Source organism: Lates calcarifer, linkage group LG4 (genome assembly GCF_001640805.2).
Source record: "Lates calcarifer isolate ASB-BC8 linkage group LG4, TLL_Latcal_v3, whole genome shotgun sequence".
In the NCBI taxonomy this organism is placed as follows: domain Eukaryota; kingdom Metazoa; phylum Chordata; class Actinopteri; family Centropomidae; genus Lates; species Lates calcarifer.
Window position 1 is genome coordinate 3081456 of NC_066836.1, and position 23361 is coordinate 3104816.

Genomic DNA, 23361 nt, shown 5'->3' on the forward strand with positions numbered 1-23361 from the left:
TTCCTAACAGAGCTGAAATGAGAAAAGTTAGGCTTCTAAAGAAAGAAGTGAGTAATGTCAAACATTTTTTTTCCTCAGACAGCTATTCTGTGATGAAAGAGAGGCTTTATTCATGTTTCTCACAACCACAAACATGGAAGAAGTGCTGGGGGAGAATGTGGTTGTTGTAGGAAGTGAGGACTCTTAGATAATCTCATGTCTGCATCAAGCTAAGCACTGCAATCACATCAACTGAGGAACAAAGGAGATGATTTAACTTTTTTTGGGCTCCTCACAGGTTATATTTCCTCCACAGGAAAAAAACCCAATCCTTTTTATGTGTATGTGTGAACACAGCCCAAATTTGTGTGAACCAAAACAAACCAAAATTAAAAATGCCACCAACTGAATGAAAAGAGAAAATGTGACTGTGATAACACCAGCAGAGTCTTTTTTTTAACATCCATTAAACACCTAATGGAGTGTTTGATCACAGAAAAGCACACAAATACAACACTGAATATCAGTCCTGAAGCAACTAAAGTGGAAATGTAAAGAGAGATGTATGTGAGTGTTAACACAGACTGTATGATAATGTGTGTGACGATGGTGAAGAGACAGCCTGAGACAGAGCTGTTATGTAACACTGACCAACATGATGTAAGTCTGCAGAGGAAAGCAGGCAGATCTGCCCTCAGCCCGGTCTCTCGAGCTCCCTACCTCCTGCTACTCTTCCCTATTCTCTCCCTCCATTCACCTTCCTTTCTTTTAACCTTCCTTCCCTCCCTCCTCCTCCTCTGTCTGTCTCTTCTCTCCACTTTCCCCTCTACTTTTCATATACTTTGTCCTTTCCTTTCCTCTTCCCCTCCACCTGTCTCCCCTCTCTCTTTCCTCTCTAATCACTCATTTTCTCATCCTCCCTCTCCTCTTTTGTCCCTATGTTCAGCCAGTCGGTGTCCACATGTTATGGCACTGTTTGTGTCTGAAAACAACAGCTGAATAAGCAAACACACACACACGCACACAGATAAAGCACAAGTCACACAGCTGTCTGCTCAACTTCAGAAACAGACTGTTGTCCAGCAGCCATACTATGTAGCTAATGAGGAGGATCTGACACAATATTTATTAATTAAAAAGAAAATGTACACAATCTGGTCACCACACACACATAAAATCAAACTGTATCATGTGTACATGTGATGGCCAGACAGCTTCAGGTGGCAGAGTCTGTGTTTGTATGTTCAGCCCACAAGACCCATTTGCAGAAAGTGCAGGGTCAAATTATAGCATAGAAGATGAGCGTGTTTGTGTGCATGTGCTTACTGTGTGATTTCTGTCAGCCCACAGTCTCTCCTGTGCTTGGACTGTTGTCTAGTACTAAAGGTGTTAATGTGTTTGTGTTTAAATCAGAAAGTAAAAACAGAGAAGCTGAGAACAAAATAAAAAACACAAAGCTATACTCTCATCAACCATAACTATGACAGCTGTAACAATAGGTTAAATTAAAACACTGTATTGTAGGTATTCAGACTAATGGTCTAAAATGCAAAAATATTCAATTCACAATCACATAAAACCAAGAAAAGCAGCAAATCTGTATCATTTAATCATTTATAAAGCTGGAACAAGGGAATGTTTGACATTTTTTTGCTTGATAAACGACTCATTGTAAACAGTGAGTGGATTATCTAAAGTGATGACAGTTCATTTTCTGTTGACTGACCCTTTGCTAGATTGATTAATGTACCAGGGTGAACCCCAGCTCTTACCCATGTGCTTTAGGTCCCTGCTACTCTGAACTGGATACGAAAAATTATACCTGTTTGAATTTGCTGCAGCATACACATTTATAAAGGATATTTAGAAAACAGATGCCATCCATTTGATATCAGTAGATAACCAGTTTGACATTTTCAAGACACATCCACAGAAAACGCTACACAGAATCACTCAGAAAGTCTGTTTGAGGCAAACAGGAGATTTAGGTTCCAAACGTGAACACAGACAGATCGCGAGTAATACAGTAAATCACATTTATTTAATTTAAAAAAGCACGTACTGTGACTTTAATATCCCTCAACCTACATGACAGCCACTCCAGGCTCTACAGTGACAGGGTTTAAGGGCTGATGACTCTGTACAGCTCTGGTCCCACTACAGGAATGTGAGCTATGTGGCCTAATGGGGCCATGGGAGGCTTAACAGTCCGGTGGTACAGCCAGGGAGGAGAGTGGAGACTGGCCTCTAAAATGACTATAAATGTGTTTAATGTACCGCACATTAGCGTGGTGATACCTGCTCTTTGCGACTTCCCAGGCACTCAAACCTACGAGTTTAACAGCGCATCACTGCAGCAGTGGAAGACTTTGGTTTAGAGGTTACATTAGCATAAGGTTAAAGTTTGGGTAAGTGAGGGACTAGCCAGTGAATACAATCAGTGAAAGGTCCTCATGTACATGAAAACACAAAGTGTGTGAGTGGGTGTGTGTTTGGCTGAAGGCGACATCAACACAAAAACAACACTGTCAGTGTTTTCTGGGAAAAAGAAAATGCTTGCTAAGTGGCTGCGCTACGACACCAGCTTCATTTTCCAGAAAAACAAACATGCTTTGTGTGATAAACATACAGTCGTTAACTTCATTCGATACCAGCCTTTCTTTTGATGATCAGCCCTAACATCTGACATGGCCTTTCGCCACATTATCAATGAGTCATAGTTTCACTAAATTCCTTAAAACACACAGTGAAGGCTTCTGTTTTTGTGTGAAATGTGGGTTTTCGTTCATTCATTTAACAAACCATTAAACTGACAAGTAAAGGCTTTCAGAGGTGGGTTTTTTTAGGGGACTTTTGCTTTCTGACGTCTCCTGTGTCTTGTTCGTCTTTCACAGACAAAGCTCCAGTGGCTGATGCTGAGGAGGTGCAGAAGGCCGACGTCTCCTCCACAGGACAGGGTGTCATTGATAAAGACGCTCTCGGACCCATGATGCTGGAGGTGGGTCCAACCACAGGTTAAAGGTTAAAGCGATAGTCACAGGAGGAGTAGGAGGTGAAATGGTGACAACAAGAATTATTCAGAATAATTCAAATTGCAAACACTGACATGGAAATCTGTCTTCAGTCAGGCTGCAAGTGTTTCTCATGTGTGTTGTTGTTTGAAACACAATCAGAGCGTGTTTCTTACTTTAAATGGTGTTGCACTCTACAGTGACGCAGAGAGATAAGAGTTCCCCTGGCTAACGTCATCAAGCCTACTCAAGTGTGTGTGTGTGTGCTCGGGTGTGTGGTGACGTATAACATGGGACCCAATGAGGTATAAATACCTTGCTGAAAAGCCAGATTAGAATAGGAGAGGAGGAGCCTGACACACACACACACACAGGATATATATAGCTTTCATCAGCACTAACATTGGCTGAGGTGTCTGCTTGGTGTAAAAGATAAACATCATTCTAGTCAAGACCCCTTCAGTTCTACTTTATTCTGTTGTACTCTATCCTACAGCAGCATTAGGATGATAAGCAGGCAGACTTAAAGTAGGAGGCTTGTGTAGACATGTGGCAGGCTAAAGGACAAATCACAGTCTGTACATAAAGGTGGAAAATGCTGAGTTGACAGGAATGAAAGAATGGAAAAATACACACACACACACACACGCACACACACACACACACACATACACACACACACACACAGTGCCAGAGTGGCCAACACCTAGAATTATGAAAGTACACTACAAAAATACACAAATTAAAATATCCAGGTTTTTATTTGCACAGGAAAAAAGGTTTGTCAGTGACGTATGTAATAAGTTACATCTCAGTACCACATACATGTAGTTATTTTTCCCCACTATTCTACATTTTGATCATATTGCAGTCTGAGTGTCAATTTCTCCAGGCATTTTATTTTGTTGACAACTGCAGTAAAGTCGTCCTTTGTTTGAGGGTTTGGCTGCAGCCGTTCCTGTGTGATGGCTGTCCTGTTAGCAGCCAAGAGTTTTCTAAACAGAACCTCATCCTGAGCCATGGGTTTTTCTGTGATTTTTGCCCAGGTATAATGTGACAAAAGAACAGTCAAAATGTATTCCAAATATTTCATTATTTATGTACCAATCTCTTGGCAATATGAAAACATTAAAAGACAAACCCAAAAATCTGAAAATGGTCAGCCATTTTTACCATGAAGTTTCCAACATTCATTCTGTCTCTAATAAAGTAATCTTGAAAAAAAGATTACTTTGAATCAGAAAAAATAAAAATATCCCTCCAACAGAACTCAGCCTGGCTTTCCCAGATATTATTCCAATTGTTGCATTTGTTCTTGCAGGACAATACTGTCTATGATAAACCGAAAAGATCATGCTGATCCAGTGCTGGATCTGCCCATATAAAATGATGATAAATGGTTAAACTGTGAATGTAATTTATTTTTAGCAGGAAACCAAACCCACACTGGAGGAGTAATACCTCAGGTTTCTATTGAACCTAATCAGCACTGGATGGAAAGCTCAGATGAACTTTAATTAACATCCAGCCTCTCCTGTTTCTCCCTCTCACCTTCATCCTCTTTTTCTTTTTTTCTAACTTCTCCCCTTTCTTTCTTTTCCATCTGCTGGCCTTATTCATTTGCTTCCTCCTCTAATCTCCCTTTACCTCATTTTCATATATATATATATATATATATATATATATATATGTATATGCTCCCCCTTTTTTTGACATCTGCATTTCTACCGCTCTTCTCTGCTCTCTACCTCTCCTGTGCCTTAAACCATCCCCTCTTTCTTCTCTGCCTCCTCTTTCCTCCTGTTCATGTTTTCCCTTCTTCTTCTTCTTCTCTTCCTCTTGTCTCCTCCCGCACCCTCCGTTTCCTCCTCAGGCCCTGGACGGCTTCTTCTTTGTGGTCAACATGGAGGGCAACATAGTGTTTGTCTCGGAGAACGTCAGTCAGTATCTGCGTTACCAGCAGGAGGAGCTAATGAACACCAGTGTCTACAGTGTGCTGCATGTTGGAGATCACGCCGAGTTCATTAAGAACCTCCTGCCCAAGAGCCTGGGTAAGGCCAACAGAGAGTTAACTGGAACATGGGCTGCCCACCATATTAGAAGCCTGTGTCCAGTCAAAAATGATCTCCTCCTCTCTGTCCAGCATGAGATGATGTCTGTCTAACGTCCCATCTTTTGATTGGTGTGTTTCTGTATCTTCCAGTCAACCATCGGAGCAGCGATTCATCCAACAGGAACAGCCACACCTTTAACTGTCGTATGTTGGTCAACCCACATGTCGACGGTGAAGCTCGGCCGACTGCTGACCAGCAGGACACGCCGCAGCAGAAGTATGAGACCATGCAGTGTTTTGCTGTGTCCGAACCCAAGTCTATCAAAGAAGAGGGGGAAGGTACTGTCTTTAATCTGAAGTATCACTGGGATTTTTCACTTTATCTCTCTTGGCTTTGCTGTTTTACTCAGTCTTTTGTTTTTTATTTCTCTCTTATATTCTCTCTGTCTTTTTTGTTGTTTGCTCTCCTTGCTTTTATCCCTTAGTCTGTCTCTTGACTTGGCCCGTCTTTTGTTAATTTCAAATGTCTCTATTTGCCTTTCTGTCTCCTCAGTTTTGCCCTTCAACTCCTACGTGTATTTTTTGGCTGTTATTTTTCTCTTTCCCTTCTCCATCTCTTTCTTGACTTTCTGTCACTTTCCCATCACTCTCTCCATCCCCCTCGTCTCCTAGTCTCTTGTGCCCTGTCCTCCTTTCATCACCACTCCTGTCTACTTTTCCTCCCATCCATTGGGAGAGACTAATTAGTGTGTGGCACTTTGTCATCTTCCCATCCTATCTTATCACACACACACATACTCACTAGGGAAAAGAATCTTTCTGGCACTCTAATTTTAGGTGTCTGACAACCAGATATTGTGCCAATGTCTCCCCTGACAGGAGGAGGATGTCTGGTGGACAGACTGAGGGCTGCAGGTTGAAACAGAGGTTTAGGGTGATTTTTAGATTGAGGCTTCGAGTCAGACTCTCAGTCTTATAAATATCGAAGCTGAGGTCAGTGTTGTCTTTTTTGAAGCTGCAGTTTTTACACTGAATGAATAAAATTATAGCATTGAGGTTATAGTTAGTGATGGTGTTGGACTGGACTACATGTTTAGAGGTGTTTCTAATATTCTCTACGTAGAAGGTACAGCCAGGGAAACAAAGCAAACCTGTTGCTTTGTGTTTTAATGAGGAGCCTATAACAGGTGGGTGGCCAGAAAGAGACCACCCAAGAGAGGGAAAGTGAGCTCACTGTTACCGACGAATGCACACAGAGTGGAAGGAAAAAAACACAGTCACAGTTGAAATCACATTGTCTCTTTATGCAGCAGCCCACCACTTTTACATACATTATGTATATAGGAATGTATTGCATGTAGGCACAGGATGTGTTGGAGAAGGATAATTTCAACTCATATTTTTTTTCAAACATGCAGATTTCCAGTCTTGTCTCATCTGTGTGGCAAGAAGAGTCCCCGTCAAAGAGAGGCCTGTGATGCCCACGTACGAGAGCTTCACCACACGACAGGACCTGCAAGGTACATTATACTATAAGGTGTATTAATGTCACGTGATCAGTGAATATTAATGTAGCAGCTTAAAAATATAAGGGTGTGTGCAAAGCAAATTGAATTCTTTGTGCTTTGCTCAAAGATACTTCAGCATGGTGGATACTTGCTGACAGAAAGGCTACAACTCTTGTCTACTGGTTAAGAGGCAGTTATACTGTTCTGTAATAACCCCACTGCTCCACAACATCCAAAACATGACTGCTAACATCAGTGCCCTCCTCTGCCCATCCAGGTAAGATCACATCACTGGACACCAGTCTACTGCGGGCGTCCATGAAGCCAGGCTGGGAGGATCTGGTTCGGCGCTGCATTCAGAGGTTCCACCTGCAGAACGATGGGGAGATGTCTTTCGCCAAAAAACACCAGCAAGACGGTGATTAACTAAACCCAACACCAAACAGTCAAAACTTGTCGATCATAGCTTTGTCAAATTCCCTGAATTCACTGATAGATTTTTCTCTGCTTCTGTCTGTGTCTTTCCAGTGTTGAGGAACGGCCATGCGCTCAGCCCTATGTACAGGTTCTCCCTGGCAGACGGCACCATCGTCTCAGCTCACACCAAGAGCAAGCTGGTCCGATCTCCAGCCACCAATGAACCACAGCTCTACATGTCCCTGCACATTCTGCAGAGGTAAGGGACAAAAGTGAGAAAGGGTTAGGGTTGCAGTGAGTCTGTCCAAAAAAAGTCCACCAATCACAATTCACAAAATGACTTTAATTACATAATGAATATTATTTGTAGCACATCTCTCTCCTTTTTCCCCTGTTGATCTGTGTGTCTGTCACATGTTCTCTCTCAGTGTTTGTGGTTTCCTCTTCATTTGGACCAGGGGGGGCACTGTAATGTGGATTAAGAACAAAGAGCCCATTATTCAGAACTGCTGCCATATGTATAGTCCAAAACTGACACAAGCACTACCAGCCAGTTCAGTCTGCACGACCTCCATCCCTCCCTCCCACTACTGGGAGCGACTGGGACTCAACCAGCAACCAGCCGTTGGTATGAGCGTTCAGAGTCAGGAGTTGGACAGTGGTCAGAAAACAATGCCAGGACTGTTACCCAGAGCATTTGTGGATCAATAGCGAGAACTTGGCCTTTTTACTTCCACAAGTTTCACATTCGAATTTATCGCTCCAGTATTCAGCACAATGAGAGCTTTGTGTGTTTGGTGTGGGGCTGAAGCCGATCCATGTTGAAAGCTCTCTCTCTCCGTTACAGCTTTAGGCTTCGTTACAACTTTGTTTTCTCAGTTGTGTACACTGTTTCAGAGCCGCTCTCTGTTTTACTTCATGACATGACTAATTGAAGCTGAAACAAAGGTTGTTATTTAACCTCCTCACGGTGACTCCAAAATGCTACTCTCTATTATCAATAGACATTTAGTAAAATTCACCAGCTACAATATCGTTACCATGCTTTTTTATGAACTGGTCTCACTTTTTTTCTGAAGAGGCAGCTATAAAAATTTTAAATTTAACAGTTTTGTATCAATTATTAGACCAAACAAACACACACAAAATATCGACTCAAGATTTCCATTTCTCACATCTTATCTTTTTTTAGCTGTCAGCTGCTTGTCATGGTCTTCTTTGAGTTTTTAAAGCCATGGCACAAACAGAAAGAGCCATTCTTCAATCTGTTTGGTGAAAGGCTGCTGTTAGCTATTTGGTGTTAAGTACATTTTGCCTTGTAAACAAGTATGTTTATGCTATCACCTTATATAGTGTAAATGACAAACTGATGTTTTTAATTTGGTTAAGTGCCTGTGTTGTGCCATACTCAAAAATCATCACAACCAGCACTGCATTGGAGCAGGTCTGATTCTTGTGTTTCCTCTTCTTCCAGAGAGAACATGGGTGGCATGACTGCAGATGCACCTGGTGGGCAGGGCGTGGTCAAGCCAATGACCCCAACCAGTGCGAGTGGTCCCTCCCCTTCTCCTGACGCCAGTGTCACCAGCAACACCCACCACTCCGCGTCAGCCCCCAGCACCCCTGGACGTGGTTTTGGGGCTGTATCGGGTCGGGCACCTACACCTCAGGGAAACAGCCACGCACTCAAGCTGGGCAGCCCCTCAGCCCAGGGAAGCCCCAGCGTTACTTCAGGGGCCCAGGGTGCCATGTTGTCTCCTCGTCATCACCAGAGCCCTGGCATGGCGGCTAGCAGCAGCAACTGTGGGAGCCCTCACCTCCCCCAGCATCCTCCTGGTTCTTTCTCTCCCGTAGCCGGCCTTCACTCGCCAGCGTCCGTGTGCAGCAGCACAGGAAACAGCCAAGGGTTCAACTCCCTCAGTGCACTGCAAGCCCTCAGCCAGGGCCACAGGGTTACCCAAACACTCACCGAGGGCCAACATCCAGAGTCACCTGACAGAAAGGTGGTTGGCCTTCAGAGCCCTCTTCACAGCAGCACTGGTAGCCAACTGGCCAAGAACCATCCCAGCTTAGAGGCTGACTTATTTGGAACTTTTGGGGAGCAGCAAGATTTGTTGTCTCAAAACCAGGATGGTGAGCAGGGGGAAGGGAAAGACGGTGACCCTGACAGTTTCGGAGGTAACGGAGGCCTAGGCGAGCTCGGCGACAACCCAAACCGCCTTCTTAACACCAAAGGGCACACTAAACTGCTCCAGCTCCTCACCACCAAGTTAGAACCCTCTGATCCTGCCTCACCACAGGGGCCCCTCGGGGATGATCAGAGCTGTAAGGACCAGCTGGGCAGGGTTGGGGGTATAGGTGGGGCTGGACATAACAACTACTCCACCTCGTTAAAAGAGAAACACAAAATCCTCCACAGGTTGCTGCAGAACAGCACCTCACCTGTGGAACTGGCCAAACTAACAGCTGAGGCTACGGGGAAAGACCCCATCGGCCCTGAATCATCTGCAGGGGACAACATGGCTGCCCTGGGTGAACTCAGCACAAAACAGGAGCCGGGGAGCCCCAAAAAGAAGGACAATGCATTGCTACGCTATCTCTTGGATAGGGATGATAACGGCATCCTGGATAAAGCCATTAAGATGGAACCTGGTGATGGACCAAAGCTGTCCAGTATCAAGACAGAGAAACAGGAAGTGGGTTTCAACATGCCGGACCAGGTCAGTGTTGTTCTAGTAGTATCTGAGATGTCTTGTTTGAGAAGGATACTGACTAAGCTTAAAAAAAAAAGAAAAAATGAAGGAATCTGTCCACTTAACAAACTGACACATGGTTGTATTTAACAGCTCCTATAAACACCTTCAAGTGAGAAGCACAGCAGCTGCTGAGCTGGTGCTTGGTGATTGGTTCTGTCAGTTGTGTGTTGAGTTCCTCTTTAGGCAGCTGGTGGCCGGCTGTCAGGAGTTGGTACACTCCCTGAAACACAAGATGCTTTGGCTAAGGATGCACAGGAGCACAGTTTAAAAGTCAAACCATGTGTGAGAGCTGATGGGTGAGTGAGGAAAAGGGAAACCAAGTACTTGATTAATGGGTAACTCATATCTGATTTAGGCTGCCTGAGTGACTAGAGTCAAACCCACATCATTTGTCTGTCCCAATGGGTGAAGATATGCCAGTGGATTGTCTTTAAGAGGCTAAATGCAGGTCAAACAGCCTGAATTTAGTTAAAATCCATCAGTTGTACTTGGAAATTAATGTCTTTGATGAGACTGTTTAAAGATGATTTTACCTGCACTCCCTGGTTTAACAGTGAGATGCATGCCACTTTACCCGAGACAGTAATAGCATCTTCTGTATAAAAAGGGCATCAGTTTATCACAGTAATCCATAGCGGCCCCACCTCGTCTCCACCCATGCTCTTCACTTTTTGCTCCACACTTGTGGCTTCCAGCGGTAAGTGGGTGGTAAACTCAAATACACTAATTGCTGCGGAAACCCCAGTATTTCAAAGCGTAGCACTTCCCTTCTTACAGTTAGTTTTGAGTTTAAAACACAGCAAAGTTTATTTGGTGCTTATTGAAAGTGCAGGTGCATTGACATAGTTGAAGTTAGTTCCAGGAAGAGGCAGAGGGAGGAGGGCCTGAGGGTCAGAAGCTGGACAGCCTCAGAAACAAAGGCTACCAACAGCTGTGCCTCCGGAGCGGTGGAGGCTGCTGCCGGAGGCACAGAGCTCATCATCCAGGAAGGTTCTGGTTTGGACTTTGTAGAATAAGATGAGGCTTTGTTGAGCCAGAGTTAATGATGCCAGGAAGGTGCTTTCTTAACAGAGGTTTAGACTGCTCTGATGATGGTCCAGGGCACCACAACAAGAGGCACAACAGAAAGATGAAGCAAAGAACAATGTAGTTGAAAAACAGAAGGTCAGCATCACTCCGTGGAGAGTGCAAGTACGCTTGCATGTGCTTGCGTTCACAATCAAACTCGTTTTTTCGCTTGTGTTGAATGTGCAGCACTGGTTGTGAGAAAGTGCAGAAGATCATGTGACAGAATGTGTGTTGTGTATCCGGGTTACACAGTGTGTGTTTGTGTAAGACTGTGTACTCACATTTCATAGTGTGTACATTTTTATTACACTGTATTTGTGCCTGTGTGTATTTGTGCTAGTGCTTGCTTTGCATGTGAGAAAGCGAGCATGTGACAACGTGTATATAATTTCTCAGAGTGTAGTTGTGTGTGAAAATATGTTTTGCTGCAAGTGAGTGATGTTTACCGGCGCACGTCAGATTCAGAATGTGGAATACGTAAAATATATCAGGCTTTTTCACTTAAGTAGTGAATTGGGAGACGTATAAATTCTCCTTTATGTCGCACCTCCAGGCATTGTGTCAGGATCAGATATGGCTTTTTACTAACATCTAGGGGCAGCTGTGAGAAACTACAGCAGTCTCTGCAAACCTTTGTTATCCACCACACTCTGCAATGGTTTTTAAAGCAAATTCAAAATTTAATTTGCTAGCAAATTTCAAGCTTTTGACCTGCTAGCTAACTGATACTCTGTCAGACATGATACCTGAGGCTGTGTACAAAGAAAATTTGCTTGTGTGCAAGACAAGCTGCGATGGTGCCCCAGTTAGCCACTAAGTAAAAGCAGGGAGAGAGCCACCAAAGTGACTGACTGCAATGTTGTGGCCAGCTGATGTTTAATATGCTACATAAATAACAACAGTAATTAACTCTACGTGGCTAATGTTAGCTAATGAAAGCTACATTCTTCAACTGTCCAACAAAGCTGGACCTTCAAAGGTTTGTGGAGGGGGGCATCACATGCCCATTTGAATCGATGCCCTTGATGTGTGGCAATTTTGTGGCCACCGTGTATCTGTGTGTGTGTGTGTGTGTGTGTATATACACCACACACACACAGCTAAACAGAGCTGTGACTGTGTGTCGTATTGTACAACACACATGACCTCATTAGTGCCGGCAGTTTATTTTTAGCTCCTCCTCTATTCATCAGCCAAACGGCCACAGGAAACCGTCCCTGTCAGTGGTGTGTGTGTGTGTGTGTGTGTGTGTGTGTGTGTGTGTGTGTGTTGGTGTGTGTTGGTGTGGGTGGTGTAGGTTAAATTACACTGTAACACTGAGGGTGGTTTTCTGTTTCTTTCAAAGTTGTCATCAGAAGTGAATATACATGTCTTCTTTATGTAACAGGCTTTTTCACATTTTGGTTTAATTTTTTTTTCACTCTTAGTTTTTCACTCTTAGTTGTTTCCCCATTTTCTGTGTGTTAACAAAACAAAGACAGAGAATACCCCATTCTACTTTTAATGTATTATTTATGTGTTATAAACATCAGGCAGGATTAAAATCTGTTTGAAGGACGTGAAAGCCTCGAAATGTACTTGTCATATTTTTATTTTTTACCAAACTGAAAGTTTCCTTTATTCTTTTTTGTCGAAAACTCTTTAATCACCAAGAACTTTAACTTCAAAGCTTCTACACAAGCAAGAACATGTTTTAAAGACAGCGGCTGTCTGTAGCAGTAAAACAGAAAGCTTTGTCTGATCATGACAGTACTGCCTTAACTTTAAATTCAGAATCACATGTAAGATTAGATTTTAGTCCTGGAACTTAACCATACGAGTCCTTAAACCTTGAACCCAGTCCAAATTCAGGGCTGTCCTGTGATAATGTCTTTTGAAATGTTTGGTTACAGGGGTGTGGCATACTAATGTCAGGTGATAAGTAGTGTTTTCTATGAAACTGTCACAGTGTCGTCATTTTTGTGTAATAATATTTTGCTGTTGCTGATCTCAGACCAGTGAGCTTGAGGACCTGCTGGAGGACCTGCAGAGTGGAGGCCAGCAGCAGCTGTTTGGGAGCCAGCCACCTGCCAGAGGACCATCTTCCTCTTCGTCCTCTTCCTCTGTGCCGCCTGGTTCCTCTGTGGACAAACAGACCATCATCAGTGATATCCTGCAGATGACCGACAGCAGCAGCAGCAGCCCCCCCAACCAGCACAGACCCTTCCCTCCCATTGGCCCTGCAGGTGCGTCTGCAGCAGTTTGAGTAAATGAGATGATTTCTGCATCTTAAAAATGCTTCTTAGAATCTGTGAGAAAATAAATAAACTTGTCTTCCTCCCAGCAGGCTTTAACGGTCCCAGGCCGGGCCAACCGGGTCGAGGTGGTCTCCCAGGCAGGAGCATGTCTCTGGACAACAATATGGGCCCTAACCCCAACCCCAATGCCACCAGGCCCTTCCCTCCTCAGCACAGGAACAACGCTCCCTACTCCTTACTGCAGCAGCAGCCGCAACAGCAGGGCATGATGGGAAGTCATGCAGGGATGGCCAACCAAGCTGCAATGGCCAATGCAGGTAAGACAGGAAAAGAAATAGAGATGGTAACCTTTTGAAATAACTCTAAACATCGCAAAATCTGACTAATTCTTCTCCGTAAATCAGGCATGCTGAGTAACGGGTCGATGCGGGGCCCCATGCAGCAAGGCTGGGGTCCCCAGGGGCCCATAGGGGGTCCCACAGGCCCGATGATGGGCCAGGGGATGGGGCCTGGTCGCATGGTTCCCAGCATGAACACTGCGCTACCCACAAGAGGCCCGCCTGGATCCAGAGCTATGGTCAACATGCAGATGATGGGAAATGGTGAGAAGAGAAGCAAGAAAGAAGAAAGAAACTCCTCAAAACCTGAACCGATTCTGATGTTTTATGTGTTTTTCTTTCCTTCAGAGATGGACATGGCAAACCCCGCCTACCCTCAGCAACAAGCTCCGCCCAATCAAACTGCACCATGGCCAGACCGAATGATGATGGATCACTATGGAAACCAAAGCAGGTGTGGCGTTCATTTCATCCTAAAATATAAAAGAAGAGTCAGCCAGTAAATATTAAACGATGTGTGCTTCAAGCATCGGCTTCATCGAGACCCTTGATTCTGTAGTGACAGTAACACAGAGGTATCTTTCAGGCCACCGTACGGCGTTCCCCAGGAGGACGGGATGGGGTGTTGTAGCTCAGGGCCCGAGGGCCAGGCAGACGAAGGAGCCCTGCTGAACCAGCTGTGCTCAGTGCTTAAGGACTATGAGGGTCTGGAGGAGATTGACAAGATGTTGGGAATCCCCACACTGGCTGGACAGGTGACCCTGACAACAAACTTACTTTCAGTGCCAAAGTTTTTAATATACTGTACTGTTATTATACTGTATTTACTATTATTTGATGAGACGACAGACTGCAGTTAATGCTGAAAATGTACATGTAACACACACAACACAGGGAAACACTGAGATGCAGATTTACACCACAGAATTCTTATTTATTCCTCCTCCCACCCTGCAGGGTCCTCTGTCAGAGCAAGACCAGTACCTCAGCTCCTCAGACCCAGCAGCCGCTATGAAGCCTCCCCAGTACAGCCAACACTACGGTGGCCAGCCAGGTTACGGTGGCATTCCTCCCGACGGCGGTTTCCACGGCCCCCACATGGGTGGCCACATGGGGCCACAAAGGATGCCACCCACTGGTTACCCCCCAATGATGAGGATGCCTGGGGGTGTGGGGCCCCGACCGGCCGGGATGAGGCCAGGGGGGCCTGGTCCAGTGGTGCCACCTCAGCCCAACAACCTGAGACTCCAGCTGCAGCACAGACTCCAGGCCCAGCTGGTGGGTTACAACAGATACTTCATATCACTCTTCTTCTAGTTTTATGATGCTAAACCTTGCTGTGGTCAGTCAGAGGTGATTCAGTCAGCTTCACAGTAGAAATCAGATATTTATAGTTAGAGCCTCACCTCATTTAATTCCCAGGTCCTAAAACAATTCTAATATTCTGTCTTTGAGTTTGTAGAAAATGGAATTAATGGATCCCGACACTTTACACTTGTTTCATCCTTATTTTCTTATGAAAATCCCAAATTCAAAACCCAGCAGTCTCTTTTTGCAGAGTACGAGCCCACACTTTAAAAAATTATATTTTTTTCTCATTACATGTGATGCAACAGAGCAGACAGTGATGCCAACAGGGTTCATTGAGTTTAAACTGAGCGGCAGCAGCCAGAAAGGAACAAACCTGTTTCAGCTTTCTGCCTTCATCAGCAATTTCCTGCTGCTGAGACACCTAACAATGAACACACATGACATGCACATAGGCTCCACACACACACACACACACACACACACACACACAAATTCACTCACTCAGAAAGATGATGGCCTGACTGTACCCTGTGTACGTGGCTGTTAGCACACGTCTGTATCTTTGAAGAGCCCATTTGCCCATAACGTTACTGTGTCTGATCGTATGCACTGTGCCTTTCTGTTCCATTTCTACATATTGTTAATGCACACATTTTGTTTCATAGAACGTTTTTATTTTTATTCTACTTTTATAGTTTGTTCACGTCTTCATATTTTGTGTCTATTGGGGGGAGTTATTTTGAAAATTTTGAATAATAATTATTCACCAGTGTTCTTACTTTGAACAGCCCATTGTTAGAATTTTTTAGGTCTAGACTGCCACCTGCTGGAGAGTTGAGGGAACACACACTGCGCATATACTATGCAACTGAAATAGCTCCGATGGTTTAGCAGCGTTTTCAGTTGTTCTTGCGCTTCTGTCTTTACATTTCTGTTGGTGCCCGTGGGGAGACAGTGAAAAGTCTGGAAGAATATTTAAATTAAATGTTTTCCATGAAATGAGTCATTCAGATGAAGGTTTTCACACTGTCATGTAAGAGTTCAGCAGGATTTCATTTGAAAGGCTGAGCAATTGCAAAGATTCTTTCTCCATCTCAGCGATCTCCATATTTAAATACACTTTTTCATTCAGTGGTTGTTTGGTGTCAGTGCAGATATCTGTAGCACTGTTGGACCCACAGGAGTCTTAAAGAGACGTGCTTCAGGAGTGATATATACAGGGCCTGAGGGGATGTTGCTGTCTCTCATAATTTTTCATGGAGATTAATGAAATGCTCTGTCCATCCCCCATGCAGAACCGTCAGCCAATGGTGAACCAGATGAGTGGAGTGTCCAATATGAATCTACCTCTAAGGTCTAATGTACCAAACCAGGTCAGTCCATGTATCTGTGTCTTTGTACTGTATGCATGTATATATGTATCCCTAACACTCTCTCTTATTTCACCTCACTTGTTAACACCATTCAAATATCTCCCATCACAGTTTGGTGACACAGAGGCAGCCGTTAATGCTGACAGAAAATTTCTTGAGAGTCTTGTTTACAGCCTGTTTCATTATATGTGAGTGTCACCTTTCTGTGGTTCCTCCTGCAGGGAACCCTCAATGCCCAGATGCTGGCCCAGCGTCAGCGCGAGTACCTCAGCAACCACCTACGCCAACGCCAACAGCAGCAGCAGCAACAACATCTGCACCACCAGCGTGCCATGATGATGCGGACTCAGGGCATCAACATGCCCAGTGGGGGCGCCGCTCCGACGCCGATGCCCATGGGTGGCACCAACCCCCGCCTCCCGCAGGGCAACCCACAGCAGTTCCCCTACCCGGCGTCCAGCTACGGTACTGGCCTGCCCTCTCCTCCTCCACCTCCTCCTCCTCATCCCGGCTCCTCCAGCCCCTTCTCCTCCCCTCTCTCCCCCAGCCATCATCTGACTAGCCAGGGCATGATGGGAAATGTAGGCGGGCAGTACAGCGGGGTAATGAGTCCGCCATCACAGCACAGTGCCTTCCAGTTCAGCAGTTCAGGTATATGATTAGCACATAGCAGCAGCGTCACCGTGGTCTGTGTGTGCTTCATGGAAAATATAATCACTCTTTGTTGTGGTGGTGGTGGTGATCAAATATAATCAGCAAGTTCTTTTTAAGTTGATTGGGTGAGGTGAAGGGTTGCATGATTAAAATGTTTTTGTGCACTCTGTCTACATTTAACCCTGTTATAAACCAATCAGGACACTGTTAGACCACATATGCGGAAGGCAGGGAAATTGCTCTGGTGGTGGCACTGGTGAAACAGAACTCTTCTCTTTTCCTCTCTTTTCTAATATTTGTTGACTTCATGTCTCTTTTGTCAGTGTTTTAAATTTATTGCGGATGCACTCTAAATCTCATTTGACCCTTTCAGTTTCTGAAGTAAGGACAGAGTAGGATCCTGAGGATTTTGTACTGCAGCAAAGATTTTTCAAATGTCAGTGCTGTATTTTTTCATCTGGTTCAGAGGAAGGTTCACTCCCATTTGTCTTTCTTTGTCCCCTAGTTAAGAATAGAATGAGAGTAGAGTAGAGGGAGCTTAATTTACCAGCTACAGGTAAAAACTACCAGTAGTTTCTCAGATGTAAGTGTGACTCATTAATCTGCTTCAATCTCCAGGAATGAGCCAACAGCAGCAACACCAGGATCCAGTGTCAGGCTTCCCATGTGGGGCTGCCACCCCTCAGAGCCCTCTGCTGTCCCCCAGGATGGGACAGGGTCAAAGCCCCATGCTGCAGCAGAGTCAGGGCCAACCACAACCCCAACCCCAGGGCCCGAACCAGGGAGGACCCCCCAGCTACCAGCCTAGCACCGACCTCAACGGATGGCCCCAACCTGCCAACATTTCCACCAGCAACAGGTAAAAACAGATTAGCAGTTCACCATCCATGTGAACGTTTTCACCATGATTTCCATGCTCTTTAACTCAGCTTGCCCTCTTTCAGTGTGTACCCACAACAGTCCCAGTCCCAGTACTCCACACAACCTAATGGAGGAATGTACAATGGCAACAACAACATGAACATGGGAGTCATGGCTAACAGCGGTGGCAACATGAACCACATGTCAGGACAGATGAGCTCTATGAACTCCATGAATACAGAGCAGGTGAGAGATGAACAATGTGACGTAAGCCTAGATACTGTCTGCTGTTTACTTTAAACTGTTCTTGTGTGTTTTGTGTCAGTGAGTCTGAAAATTGGGGATTAAGTCTTGATCATGTGAGGGCAGATCCTCGGGATACCTGGGAGTAATAATACATTTTTAGCAGCTGTGTTATTTTTCTGGTACAGGTAAGTGACGGCAGCCTGATCCTGGAACAGCTGGCAGGCATTGACATGCTGACACAAGATGGTGACGCCAGCTCTGTAAGTAAAAGATGGTTGTCTTTGTACATGTAATCGTGTATATTCCAATGTTAAAACGTATAGCATTTATACCCCGGTGTGTGCTTTCTGTTATTACAATAACTTTTCCCTTATGATTAATATAATCTTGATTTTCTGTGTTTTACAGAATTTTTGCTGACCCCAGCTGTGGCTGAGACCAGGTAACACAGGAATGAATGCAAAAACACTGACACCTGCTCAGCTGAGCTCGTGAGGAAACAGCAAGGAGCTGAGGACGTGACGTAAACACTGCTCCCTCTTTCACACCAGCCGACTCAGAGGCACCAGTCAGAGAGAGGAAAAACAGAGACATGTAAAACCTTCTGAACTGCATTCACTTCAGTGTGGCTTAGTTCACACTGATTTAACATTTTACGCAAAAAAAACAAGTCCGACGTTACAGGCAAACTGCGATCTGAACCATTCTAACAGCAAATGCACAACAGGAGGACACAAGACTCACACAAATGCAACTTAGCTGGTTTTGATCGGACACTGGATTTCATCAAGAGATGTTCTTTTTGCTCCTTAAAAGAAAAAAAAACTCTGAAAAACAACTTTTCACTTGCTGCAGTAAAGTCCCAGGTTGTGATACACAGACATCAATGCAATGTTTGCTGTTAGTATGTGCTCTGATCAGATGAGTGTATCCCTAAAGGTTTCCATCTGTGGTCCTCTCAAGTCTCTGAAGCAGTGTATTTGTGATGGAGTAAATTGTGTGTGTGTGTGTGTGTGTGTGTGTGTGTGTGAGAAACTGAAATGATGTCACAGATTGACACTGGAGAAGTGAATGGTTGACAAGCATAAATGAAACCTCTGGACTTTATCTTTTACAGTTCTGTTCTAGAGCCTGACTGAAAAACGTCAAATAAGAAGGTTTATGAAAAAAATATTTTACAGGTATTTATAGTTTTGAAGAAATTTTAGAGATTCTTTATATGACATTTAAAAAATCAAGGATATCTTTCTTTAAGAAAATCTCTCAGAATGGTACATTTTGATGTCGATTTTAAAATTAATATATTTCAACTGCTGTAGTTACCGGGGAGCTGTATCCCTATTTAATGACTTTTTGAATGAAGGTGAATGTGTATAGATAGTGTACATACTTAGATTTATAATACCATTTTTTCCTCCTGTAAGTGGTTTAACAAAGCAGCAGTTTGGAGTTTTAGTCCAACAGGTAATCAGTTTTCAGAGAGAAGAAATAATTCATTGGCTGAATGAAACCTCAGAACACAAGGCAACCAACTGACAAAGAAGGTCCAGTGGCCAGATGTTAACAACATGTTTAAATACCTTATGTCACGTCTGTGACGGTCATCCATGACTGTCTGTGACCAAATAACTGCAAAACGCATCAGCCTCAGCTGTACTGTTAAGAAACCATTAGCAAATGTTAGCATGCTAACACCCTAAACTAAGGACGATGACCATGGTAAACACTGCTAAACATCAGAGTAATTATGAACGTCATGTTTCACTGACTTTCAGTCCAAACTTGCTCCGTCAGAGACTGTTGGTGTGCTTCCTCTGCCCCCTGAGAGTTTACCACTGTGATTATTTCTGCCTCCAAAGCAGCTTTGCCTCTAAACAATATGTGTATAACTAATAAAACTCCAGGCTACTGCGATTCGTTTTTAAAAATTAGTCTTTACGGTTGTGATGTACGGGCCTGCAGGAGTCTCTCACCTTGCAGGTGTTTAGCTGGAGCTCTCTGTCAGTGCTGAGGGACAAGTGTGTTGGTTTGTTGTGTTGGCTCTTTCTGTGGGTGAAGCTGTGACCTTTGAATGACAAGACATTCTCTATGTACTCTAATACAGTTCAGACTCAGAAGGATTTTAACAGATTAATAGAGCTAAATGAAGCTCAGCATTTTGGGAATAGCTTCATCAGATCAGTTTGAAAGGTGCTCCCTCTGTTTATTAGGTCCTGTCTCACACAAGTGAACAAAACTGACTGTAACTAGTAACAGGGATTTCTTGAATCCCTGCTCCTCTACTTCAGATGATCCAGAAACCTGTTAAGCACAAAGATGTGGTTCTACTTTTCTCTGCAAAACAAGACGAATGTGACAAAGCAAACTGACTACAAAATAAGAACTTTTAGTATTATCTAGACATTTTTTTGGATTGATCCCATTTTCCCTTCATGTCCTTTCATCTTTCAGTGCAGTAAGTTATACTCCGGTGTCCTGCATGTTGTAAAACCCCGAAGATTTTATGAGAAAACCTGCAAGAGAAAATGTAAGCCATGGAAATGTTCTGAATGTCAAACTCTCTGCAAAGGTTCAAGGCAATCAAAGAGCAGGCACAGTAACTCCTAATGTTTTTAGATGAAGGTGAATTACTTTCTCTTGATTTTGACTGATACAGTATATACATACATACATGAAGATTTTTCTTGATTCATAGATGGATATTTTATCAGTTGCAAAATACTGTAATTCATGTAAGTACCTTTAAGATGCTGAAAACATAGCATAATGCCTTAGATCTGTGGTTCTCTGTTTGGTGTTTACAGGTGTATTATTTGTGTCACACACTGCTGAGTGAGTGTTTCACTACTTCATACTGTAGCTATAATAATTAGACAACCAGAATTTTTATATTCTCTCCCAAGAAGCGACACTGTACAACCTGTGTTAACCCGTCTACCAAGTCACAGAAATGACCATGATGCTTTGTTTGCATTTTGTGATCAAAGTGGGCAAATTGCAAATTCTTTTGTTCATAGTTAAAATGTATTGTTGCACCTTTAAGTACACAATGTGAGAGGGAGACTGTCCCTCACTCACAGTGTTTTTGGTTTATAAAGGGGTATTAAGTCATTTCTGACCTTTGCTGACCTGTTGATGATGAGTAGGGACCTCAGCAACATCAGTTTGAGCTATGGTGGCCTGTAAGTGACAGTAATGTAGTCAAAAAGTGATCTAGCCCTGATGCAGGACAGTACCTCTGCTAAAATCAGACACTTATTCCTGACATTAAATCCTTATTAACGTCCATATCAGGCCGTAGTCATGTGAAAAGAAGGAGTGAAGGACTGCCTACGTAAATTAAAATCCTTAATTTGAATATTTTTTCACTGTTGTTGCGATGAAACTGCATCAGGGCCAGAAGTCTTCAGATGAATCCCCCAGTGCTGATCCAATATGTCTGGTTAAACACTGGAATAATAACCATGCTTTAGTGAGCCTTTGTCGCCGAAACAAACAGTTTTAACACATGTAGCACAGGTCAGAGTTGAAGTTGAAACTGTCAGGAGTCTGCACAGAGAAATGTCTGGTTTTGTTTTGTGCTATAACATTTAGGACATGTACTTATTGCCTCCTTTTCAGAATATTTTCCAAGGCTAAAAACTCTAGGAATAGACCACTGTAAAATGAGTTTCTTTGTGATCAGCTGTTGATTGGACTGTATGAAAGTGTGTTTCACAGTACAGTGTTGTTTCAGAGCAATATGTCGAAGCTGAAGGAGAGTGTAGGTGTTCAAAGATCACTGTTTGCAGCTTTTTTTTAACCGATCCTCTCTGCTGTGATGTTCATATTAAATGTCTCAGCAGTGACACAGTCCAGTTCATACAGTTTATTCAGAGTGAGTGTTTTATTATGCAAAAGTCCAGACGTTCACACCACTTTATGCAAAGCTGTCGACTCTAATGTTGCTTTTGCCAATGCTACTCGTTAATTTATGATTCATGCCACTGTAAATAAATTATTTTTATTGAGCGAGGCCGACTCTGTCTTTTTTATGTCGTTAAACTGAGATGTGAATGGCCTCTTGCTCTGGTGCTATGTCCTGCACTGAATGACCTGACACTGGCTGCATCCTGTGCCTGAACGAGTACAACACCGTCCACCTGTAAGGTAATATAATCTGCATCTTTGTCCTACCTGTGTGTGTAATGCTTGCTTTTCAGCAGCAGGAGGCGACATTATCCAGGACTTTTGAGTAACTGTGTTGTCGTCCATTGTTGAATGTTTTGTTGTCATCACTTCCCTCTTGTTTGCTCCTGCAGCACAATCCTAAAATCCTAAGAACTCGGATATTGTTCTGTATTTTTCATATATGTTTGTGTGTATGTTTGACCTCTATATGTGGCTTATTATGTCTGCTTTGAATATGCTCTGTATAGTGAACATTTTCACAGAAATCTTTCGTATTCATTGTAGATTTGTCTCAACATACTTTCATGTTCATCTGTTTTTTTCGATTGTTTTAAATTCTTGTCAGCGTCCTCTGCTCTCTGCAGCCCTCAGGTCTGATGTTTACTGATATTAATTAACTGAAAACCAAATTGGATTGTTTTCAACTTGTAACTTTGCAGAACTTCTCACATAAAGGGCTTTCACACTTTTCACACACAGCAGGCCACAGCTGCCCTGCCTCTCCATCACAGTTAGCTTGGACTCGGTTGTGAAGTTAACAGCCTGACACACTGTTGCTCCTGCAGTTCTCTGTGTGTGAACTGTGAGGCAGCTACAAACCAAAAAGTCTTGTGAGTTGAATTGGGTTCTTCCTGACAGATGCATCGAATCATCCTAACTAAAGCTCTGCACTGTCAAACAGCATGATGACACTTGTATCATATCCACTTTGTCCTGTAACTTATGAATGTGGCATAATCTTCTTTACCCACTTGTAGAAACCAGATGTGACAGCAGTGAGGCCTCCCTGTTGATGAAGCCCACTGACTTCTACAACACCTGCTTTGTAAGTTCTCATAGTTAAATCTGAAGAACCAGACAGAGTTTTGGGGAAATTAGCTTTGTTATTTTCACCTGTGTATTTCAAACACTCTGGATCTAGAATGTAAAATAAGAAACTGCTCAGCCATGTAACAGTTTATGACACGCCCAGATTCACGTGGCATTAAAGCTCTAGTTCCTTATTATGAATCCTGAACTCTCATTTGAAGAAGTGAGGAACAGCCACAATGCCTTGAGTCATGAGGATTTGCCACAGATGAAACAAAGGCTCAATTAATTTCTAGGACCACTCTGGCCTCTCCCTGTGGAGACTCTTCTGCAGAAACAAACTTGGAGCTGGTCCAGTGCCTCATGTCCTCTGAGTGGCCCTTCAAATCTAATCACACAGCAATGCCACTGTCTGCCTGTGGAGGTAATGAAATCTGTTCCAACTCACTCTCAAATAAACCTTTTTGTCATGAATATATTATTATGAAATACAGCAGCTGTTGGCTGATGTTGAGCGTGAGATGGCATTCAGTGCTGGAGCAGATAGAGTCACTGAGATAAAGCCAGCA

At 43.6% G+C, this 23361-nt stretch overlaps 1 protein-coding gene across 4 annotated transcripts in view; it reads left to right on the plus strand.

Annotated features, from left to right (window-relative positions):
• Window positions 1–21823, plus strand: part of LOC108880950 (nuclear receptor coactivator 2) — a 47310-nt gene extending 25487 nt beyond the window's left edge. For 2 of the 4 annotated variants that reach the window (XM_018672701.2, XM_018672702.2), the window contains 19 exons: window positions 2874–2977; window positions 4864–5041; window positions 5194–5382; window positions 6462–6563; window positions 6829–6969; window positions 7080–7227; window positions 8443–9688; window positions 12786–13017; window positions 13116–13346; window positions 13434–13631; window positions 13716–13821; window positions 13954–14122; window positions 14325–14645; window positions 15974–16051; window positions 16273–16702; window positions 17324–17564; window positions 17650–17812; window positions 17998–18072; window positions 18221–21823. In XM_018672701.2, coding sequence (XP_018528217.1) covers window positions 2874–2977; window positions 4864–5041; window positions 5194–5382; window positions 6462–6563; window positions 6829–6969; window positions 7080–7227; window positions 8443–9688; window positions 12786–13017; window positions 13116–13346; window positions 13434–13631; window positions 13716–13821; window positions 13954–14122; window positions 14325–14645; window positions 15974–16051; window positions 16273–16702; window positions 17324–17564; window positions 17650–17812; window positions 17998–18072; window positions 18221–18232 — 4364 coding nt within the window. In that variant the 3' untranslated portion in view covers window positions 18233–21823. The remainder of the gene's footprint in view (window positions 1–2873; window positions 2978–4863; window positions 5042–5193; window positions 5383–6461; window positions 6564–6828; window positions 6970–7079; window positions 7228–8442; window positions 9689–12785; window positions 13018–13115; window positions 13347–13433; window positions 13632–13715; window positions 13822–13953; window positions 14123–14324; window positions 14646–15973; window positions 16052–16272; window positions 16703–17323; window positions 17565–17649; window positions 17813–17997; window positions 18073–18220) is intronic. The other 2 variants (XM_051069796.1, XM_051069795.1) reach the window with 2 other exon arrangements.
• Window positions 21824–23361: the final 1538 nt, after the last annotated feature.